We start from the raw sequence: 8,907 nt of genomic DNA, 5'->3' as shown, positions 1-8,907 counted from the left end.
ATTGGAAAATCCCTTTCCCCGCCCACTGTATGTGCGAATGAGCACATAGCCCAGTTTGCCACTAATCCACAAACAGACCAGGAAGCCAAAAGGTCAAAGGTGCCTCTGGCAAGATCTGATTTCAGCAAGAATGACAGAGATCAGGCATGAGTTCATTCATTCATTCAGCAGGTACTTATAGTGCCTACTATGGACTACAGACAACCCGAGGAAGAGTTTCTGGACTGTGAGAATCTGTAAACAGGGGAGTGAAGACCACGCTTCTCGGGGAGATGCCACAGGCTGTGTGGACGGTGTTAACCTCAGCCGCTCTTGCTCTTGGAGGCACGAGTAGGAACTATTCCTTTAACAATGCTTTCCTTCCAGTTTTTGGAATGTCAGAGTGTCCTTATTTATCTCAGGACCAAGTCACAGCCCTTGAAGAGATGAGCTTAACTTCTACTTAAAACTACAATTCTCATGTACCGAGTACTTAAATGTGCAAAGCACTATTCTAAGTAGTTTATGGATTTCATTTAATCCTCATAACAACATTTTGAGATGGCTTCTATTCTTAATTCCATTTTACAGATGGGGCAGTAGAGGCCTGGTTGGTGAAGTAACTGGCCCCGGTTGCACGGGCAGCAGGGAGGCAGTAGGGCTGAGGTTGGGCTCCTGGGCTGCCTGACGTGGGGCCTGAGCTGCTCACCTCCTCGCAGCACCGCCTCAGGAGGCTTGGAGACTCCAACCTCATCAGGCAAGAGTCTGACCCAAGCCAGAGAAGATGACTGCTTACCCCACCTCCCAGCCCAGTGACCTTTCAGTTCACCTAATTGAAAATAATGATAATAATTGTGCTAATTTGCCCTCCAGTGATTGCCAGGATAATGGAGATGATTTAGAATCAAAAGCGGAAGAAAGGAACAGAGGTCATTTAATCTAACCCCCAATTTCTGAGACAGGAACACTGAGGGGCTTGTCCAAACTCACACAGCTAGTGAGGAAGAAGAATCTGGACCACACCCCATATGTTCTCCCTTCCAGCCCAGAACTCTTTCCACTGCACCACGCTTTGTCTGGCCGGAGGAGCCAGTACAGGGCCTGGGAGCCAGGAGTCCTCACTATGTTTCTGTAACGAAGACTGCTGTGGGAGATGTCAGACTCACAGCAGTGGCTGCTTCTTCCTGGGCTTGTTTGTGTGGCATCAAGGACTCCCCCACCCAAACCTCTTTTATCAGGAGCCAGGATGGGCTCTTAACCTGCAGCTCCCAGGGCCTTGTCTACACTCTGGGGAGGCGCGTTATCATCCAGAAACAGTTGACCAAGCACAGGTCAGGCACTGTTTACCAAGTGGGGAAGCTGGGAGCAGATGGACCTATCGATGCCCAGTCCCTGAACACATGAAGGCCACCAAGTGCAACTCCTTAAGTAGTTCCTGTCCACAGTCCCTGTACGCCCAGCTGGATAAGGGGCACTCACTACCCCTACTGAAATTCGTCAGATCTAAAGTAAATAACACACTAGTTGATCACAGAACCCTCCCATGTAAATTGAAGGGCTGCTAGTCACCGGGAGCCAAGAGCAGTACCAAGGTAAATCTGCCTTTCTGTGGTTTCCCCAGCTTCCAGACAGCCTTCCCTGAAGTTGAGGCTTTCTGCTAAATAATGAAATATCACTGATGTTTGGGCCCTATTAGGAAAAAAGATAGATGCTGACTTTGCACAGAATAAAAGAGCATACCAGAATGGGCGAAAATTCAATCCTAACCCTGTCCTAACAGCCAAAAAAGTGGGTTCTTAACAAATGAGTGCCTCGGACATTTGCATTAGAAGCTACAAGTGAAAATAGGACCATTCCTTTGACACCAACTGGGTCCCCATAACCAATTCTATTTATGATGCAGATGAGCTAGCTTCCCCCATCCCCTGGCTCAGCTACTCTCCCATTGTACCATACACAGCCTTCCTGGCCTACCTCCCAACCCGCACACCTGGGCCCAACTGCATGTTTGTTGATGAGAGTCATGGAAATAGGAAATGCGGTGGAAGGGCAGTGCCACTGTTCATGAGTCAACATTTAAAATTTATATCCAGCTCACTATGGCCGAGAAAAGAAAACTAGCCCAGATCAAAAATGTACTTGTGACCTCAGTGGGAACTGCTGAGCGATAAGTGCGGTGGCAGCTGGGAAATCAGTGTCAAAACCTCATAAAAAGAACTGAAATGTCAGGGATGATAAAGACTATTCCTATTTCCTTGCATAGATCCTATCAACATAGCCAGGAGTTATAAATTGGTAACAAGCCTTCAGCTCAGTGTTTGCTGTCAGAAGTAGCTGCTCTTAGGTGCCCGCCCCGTGGCTTAGCAGTTAAGTGCGCATGCTCCGCTACTGGTGGCCCAGGTTAGGATCCCAGGCGCACACCAACGCACCGCTTCTCCTGCCATGCTGAGGCGGCGTCCCACGTACAGCAACTAGAAGGATGTGCAACTATGACATACAACTATCTACTGGGGCTTTGGGGAGAAAAAGGGAAAAAAAGGAGGAGGATTGGCAATAGATGTTAGCTCAGGGCCGGTCTTCCTCAGCAAAAAAAAAAAAAGGGGAAGATTGGCATGGATGTTAGCTCAGGGCTGATCCTCCTCACACACACACACACACACACGAAGTAGCTGCTCTTAGCTAACTCAATGGCACTGGCCTTCAGTGCCGGGCTGAAGTGTGTAGACCCTAAGACCCAACTGCTCTCGTCTAATAAGACAAGAATGGCAGGCAACAAATGGCAGCCCAGAAATGATCAGAGAGCCTGTACCAGGTATTTCAAAAAGTCCTGCCCCCAGCTGGAAAGGAGTTCACTAGCCCCTGCTCACCATCCCAGTCTGTAAGAGGCAGGCTACCTTAATCATTGAAAGTGTTTTAAGTGCCTAGCACTTACCAACAATATGTGCTTGCTTAATGAATGAATGAGTGAGCGCAACTGAGGCCTAGCAAGAAGAGGATACATAAAGTGAACGCTGGCTGGAAGAACACTGTCCCACCTCGTATTTTCACAGGGAGCTATTAGAATATACATTAAAGGAAGGAAGGAAGAAAGGAAGGAGAGCTACTTCCCAGGGAAGAGGGAAGGTTGGAAATGGCCCCACCACACAACTAGATATTTCTTTTACACCAGCCACATGCTACAGATCTTCTGAGTGCAACTGAAAAGAAATGCTACAGGAAACAAAGAAAGGTTGTGGATCTGAAGGACATGCAAATTAGCAATGTGGAAATCTTCTCTCTGCAAGACTTCATCTGCTACATTTTTATTAAAGTAACAAAAAAAAGGTCTACATTTGTCCATAAAGCTGTACATTCTTGCATATAAAAATACTATTATACAATTAGTAACCTTTGTCTTTTAGGTCAGAATAGCTTACAAACGTAGTACTATTAATTTTTACTTAATAGGAGAGACAGGCCTGCTCAACAGTCCAGCTCTGGGCATTTTGCTATTTTTAAAGTGAACATCAAAAAGAAGAGAAGAGAGAAAATATTAAGCATGAGACCATGAAGCTGCTTCTAAAAAGGCAGGCATCTGTTTGCAGACAAGATGCAACAGCACAATCTGCAGTGATTCACAGCTTTGTTTCAACCCACAGGCCAGAAAATGAGCTCTTGAGTCTGTGGGCCCAAAATTAACTTGAAAGCAATCAAGACTGGAAGCAGGGTCTGGGAAGGCAACTCGGAATCTGGAGAGTTGAAAAGGAGGCAGAACTGGCAGGAATGATTAGAGAGAGTGTTTGGTTAAATAGCACCTTTAGTCAGAATTGAGTAGTTCAGAAATTCAGGAAAGGCACTGGCAGTGGGGAGGGTCCTGGGCGGGGGTTCATGAGGGAGGTTCCTCACTAAGGGCAATAGCAGGAGGGTGGCCAGGTTGACCAGATGCTCTAGCTGCATCCTTCTTAAGGTGATTCGGGTCTGGGAGACTCAAAGCCTTCTGAGTACCTCTCACTAATGTCACTGAGAAACCTAAGGAAGGGGATTTCTTTCCAGCGTAGTTTTCCATTTTCTCCAGTAAATATTGCACAAGTCTACAGACAAATTTGGATTGTACTGAGTGAGACAGCAACCTCTCCCACAGGTGCTCTGAGCACAAGGGAGAAAAAACAATGCCCAAGATTTGGCTTTTAGTGTCAGCCCTCCAAGAATACCAAGCGGTCCTGCAGACCTTGGGGCATTCTCCCACTTACCCAAGGAATCCCTGCAAGGCTGAGCAGCCAGCCATAGTGCCAAAGACAGAGGAAGAGTTCCCTAAGCCCACCAGGGCACCACGAGGTTCCTAGAGGTTCCTAGAGGTTCTCTTTCAGATCCTTCTGAGACCCAGGAGGCCATATTGCACAGTGACTGACAACTCTTGTCCTAGAAAATAGGGCAGCTCGGTGACCTAGCCAGAGGAGAAGAGGAGCAGGGAGAGTGAGAGGAGTGTTGTGCTTTTAAAAAGAAGACAGTAATAAAGGACCTGGAGTTCCCTGCAGCTTTTGAGCCACTTCTCAAAGGGATAATGACAGCAGCAACAAGACTTTCATGTGGTTCCAAAGAGAAGGATTTTGGCCAAAAAAACATCCCCAGGGATGCTGTTTGGGTCCCAAAATTCCACTGCAAATCACTCTCAAGTTATCCGCCACACACACACATTGAGCAGCAGATAACGAAACAAAGGTTTTGTGCAGAGTCCCCACTGTCCCAAACCCAATAACCACCAACCCCTGTCTTACTCCCCTGACCCCCACAAAACAAAAAGCTTTATTTAGATTCCTGGCTGGGAAGCAACATCTACAGGCCCCTGAGGATAGAAAAGAAAAGCTGCTTAGGACAGGAGAAATCAGGAGAGGCCTTTTCACTCTCTTCCCAGGATCTCATCAAAAACATAAAAGAGAAGATTAGGCAACATAGTATGATTTAAGTCCAGGCTTGAATGCCCAGCAGTAAGAGAGAGGCTAGGGATGCAGGTGTCCTGGTGGGGAGACTGAGAGGTTGGAACTCAGTCTCTCTTCTCCCCCAGGGCAGATCCTGACCTCTCTCATTCACAGTTGCTAAACTTGCTTGCTCCCTCTCACATCTTCCCAGGCTGCTAGCCAAGCTCCTCCCACCTCACCTTGGCCAGGCCTACCCCCAACCACTCCCCCCTCCCATAGACAGACACTGGCTCCCAGACTCAAGGGCAAGACAGTTCTCTCCAAAGGCACCTGGGGAGGCCACTTTCAAGCAGCTCCCTTAAAGGATTTTTTTTCTTAAAAAAATCTTTTGGTTTTTCCCTCCCCTTTTCTTAAAAAAAAAAAAATATATATATATATGTGTGTGTGTATATATATATATATATATATATACACACACACACACACACATATATATAAATAGCTTTTCATTTAAAATACAGTTCCCCAGCTTGAGGTATGCAGTGTCCTGTTGTCACAGAAGAATGAGTACAGTAGAATGCCAGACAGGGGTGGCGGGGGATCTAACTGGAGACGGCCATCATGTAGTTCTTTGACGGGCTGCTCCTGCCCAGCATCACTTGGTTCTTGCAGGTGAGGAGCCCACAGGAGGCGGCCACTGGGGCGTCCTCGTACAGGATGCAGATGGAGCCATCCTCCCCGATGCGGTAGGACACCTCATAGGGGTCCACCCACAGGGTGAGCTCGCTGGGCAGCAGCTGGTACAGCTGGGGCTGGCTCAGTCCGATCTGGCTGGCCACCTTGCTGATGATGGGGTCCATCTTGTGGTTGATGCGGATGCAGCGGTAGCCAGAGCCCTTGGCCGGCTTTTCAGGAAACCAATGGTGTTTGTAGTGCTCTGTGGAGACAGGACAAGGGGGAGATGCCCTGGTTAGAGAAGCTGGGCCATGGATGCTATGAGAAGGGAGGATGGAGATGAAACGATAGGAAGAGAAGAAAGGACCCCGAGAGCAAGTAAGCAAAGTGGTTTCCACGAATTCCAGGACCCTCCTGCCACAGTAGCAGAGAAAATTTTATGGGCTCTGGAAAGAACCTCCCCCTTCCAGGACAGGGGTGTGTGGGTGTATTGGGATGGCGGTCCCAGTGTTCTGGGGCAGTCCCTAGTAGCCAATGTATTGTTTTTGGCACATCCTCAGTTTAAGGAGGAGGGATGTGAGCAGGGCCGGCAACTCTAGGCAGGGCCTCTGGAGACCTACGAGCTGAAGTTCCAAGGCCAGGAAGGCTACTGTCATTGTCAGATCTACAGTAAGTTACCACACCTCCCACCCTGTGCCCCAGCGGCTCCCACTGCCTCCTTCAAATTTTAGAGATCTTAGCAGTGGCTACCGCAGTCCAAACGGGTTGTTGTAATGAAACATATGTTGTTCCTCAGAAGGCAAGATATGTGCAGACACGTTCAGAGATGGCTATTGCTGCCCAAGACCGCTAGAAACAGCTGGGAGATAGGTTTCTCCCCAGCGAGGCTGCTTATCTCTTGTCAACCTCCCGTCTCCCGCCGCACCTCCACCCCTCAACACACACGCCTGTAGAGCTCAGTTACTACCTACAAGGACCTCTTGGTACCATAATAAGTGGCAGATGGCTGAGAGGGACAGAGAATACAAAGGGGGCCTGGATTCCATCTTCGAGCGGCTCCACGAGCGGCCCAGACAGAGCGCAGCCCCCACGGCTGGAAAAGGCCCCGCGGCGACTTCGAGTTGTTCAGAAGGATCAACTGCGCCTTCTCCCACAAGGACCCCTCGCCGGCCGGGTTTTGTCTCCCGCAGCGTCCCTCGAGGGTCTCAGGGTCCAGTGAGGGAGATGAGCCCGCACTCAGACCCGCAGGTACTCCCTCTTCTGGGGCATAAGCCAGGGACTCGGGATAGCACTCCAGGACAAGGAGGCTGCGCCCGCGACAGTGACGAGGGGCGCGTCCCACTAAGAACCGCCGCGGACCGAGACCTGAGTGCCGGGCCGGGGAGCGGAGACGTGACCCAGGGCAATGGGGGAACTGGCCGGAAACCGAGTCCCGGAGCTGCTCGCGTGGGGACCCCTACCCGAGGTGGAGAACAAGGGCGCCCAGGCAAAGAGCGGGCCCCGGTGGCAGAGTTCGACGCCCGCCAGGACCCTCCGCGCGTGCTCACCTGTTAGTGCCTCCTGGAGAGCCCTGCTGAAAACCTGAAGCCGCTGCTCGCTCACGCAGCCCCGGGTCCGCAGGAGGCTGGAGAGGAAGCCCACGGCGGCGGCAATCTCCGGGAGCATGTTAGTTCTCTTCCCGGTACAGCGGGTGTGGCTCATGCCGTGCGCGGCTCGGCGGACGGGGGCCGTCGGCTCCAGGAGCGGTGAGAAGCCGCGGTACCCACCTCCTCACCGTAGCCTCGGCTGCTCGGCGACTCACACTGCGCCAACCGCGCCGGGTCGCGCCTTTCATAGCGCCCCAGGGCCGGGGCCGGCAGCGCCGCCCATTGGCCATCGCCGGCGGACGGGGCGGGGCAGGCGCTCGCCCCGCCCCGCGCCCACGGCACGGCCCACCCCCGCCGCCGCCGCGCTGAGGTCAGCTCCCGCTGACGTCAGTGCTGGGAACCGGAGCACGCACGCGAGCAGAAGCGGGTGGGAGGGTCGAAGGCTTCCGGCGGAGGAGAGCTATGCCCGGTTAGCTCCAAGCTGGGGAGGCCGCGGCCTCTCCCCTCCGCCCATCCTTCAAGTCTTAGGTTAAATGCCACCTCCTCCAAGAAGCCTTTGCTGATACCACCTCTCCCGAGCGGTCGCCTTTTTTGACACCCGCATTTTCCAACCACACACTGAGAGAGCCACTCACCCGGACGCTTTGTCATCATTTTACCGCTTTGCCGTGTTTCTTAACTAGTCAGGAATGGGTTCTTCGGAAATGGAGACTAAGTCTTCTATTTACTCCACAATGATCCCACCTCTCCCGAAAAATTCTGCTTTTCCTCTACAGCAACGCCTTTTCTCTTGCCTAGAAACATCCAGTCTCACCTATTTGGGGGGTTGGGGTAGGGGGATTGTTGCAAGACTTTTCTGTCTCCTCAGGTTATTTTTTCTAGTTCTTGCTTTTCTTTCAACGCCAAAATTTTTGAGTCAGTGGTCTGCTCTCAACTGTACACATTTTCCCGTGCACTCCTTCTTCCTCCTCCCCTGCCCCCAGCCCTCATCCTTCCTTATTGTGGAGTGGAGCTTCTGTAAACACAGGCTCCTCAGGGGGAAGAATCCAGCCTCAGTTTCCCTCTTCCACGCTCAGGGCCTGGCACCATCACGGTCACTCCTAGACGCCTGCTGAATGGGGGTCATTTCTAACCAACATCCCAGGTCTGGCATGCATAGGTGCCCCATAGATATTTGTTAAATGCGTCAAACCCGGTGGCCTCTGTAAATTCTTATTTTCCTGGAACTCAAGGCCCTGTGGAGCACCTTCTGGAGGCAGTCTTCCCTCCTTTTCCTTGACACGGTAGGAACCCCAGGCTTCTCTGCCTCCTTCCCTTGCTGTGTCTGCCCTGCCTCCTTTCCTGCCCCCATTCCATCACTATGTCCCCTCACTCCCTTTTCTCTCCTCTTTCCTTCCTCATTCTTGTCCACTTTGATGTTTACTTTTCTACAGCTGACTTTTGCATCTGCATAGTCTGTCCTCCTGCCACCTGCTCTCTCCCTCCCCTTGGATGTCCAGCTGCCACCTCAGTCTAAGCCCACTATCTTCTCCAAAGCCAGGTCCCTTCCTGATCTCCATTTGTGTGGAGACACTATCATTTCCCCAGTCACTCCACCCAGAAAACTCAGCCTCACTTTTGGCTTCTCCTTGTACTTTGCTCCTCAGATCCAGTCCCAAGACCTGTTGCTTCTTCCCCTCTAGATGACTGCAGTGGACTCTGTCAAATCCCATCCCCAAATCCCCCTTCCCACTGTTAGTAGAGCTCTCTTCCTAAACGTCTGCATTCACTTA

General features: G+C 51.2%; 1 protein-coding gene across 1 annotated transcript; it reads right to left on the bottom strand.

Annotated features, from left to right (window-relative positions):
- Positions 1 to 3,265: 3,265 nt before the first annotated feature.
- On the bottom strand, positions 3,266 to 7,346 carry BTG2 (BTG anti-proliferation factor 2). The gene is made up of 2 exons (XM_004425155.3): positions 7,097 to 7,346; positions 3,266 to 5,811 (listed from the first exon to the last, which is right to left on the bottom strand). Exons 1-2 carry the CDS (start codon positions 7,248 to 7,250, stop codon positions 5,477 to 5,479), a joined length of 489 nt encoding a protein of 162 aa, XP_004425212.1. The 5' UTR covers positions 7,251 to 7,346; the 3' UTR covers positions 3,266 to 5,476.
- Positions 7,347 to 8,907: the final 1,561 nt, after the last annotated feature.

This window comes from Ceratotherium simum, chromosome 2 (assembly GCF_057802395.1).
Source record: "Ceratotherium simum simum isolate JZ-2026a chromosome 2, ASM5780239v1, whole genome shotgun sequence".
Taxonomy (NCBI): domain Eukaryota; kingdom Metazoa; phylum Chordata; class Mammalia; order Perissodactyla; family Rhinocerotidae; genus Ceratotherium; species Ceratotherium simum.
This window is presented reverse-complemented; position numbering and strand designations above follow the sequence as displayed.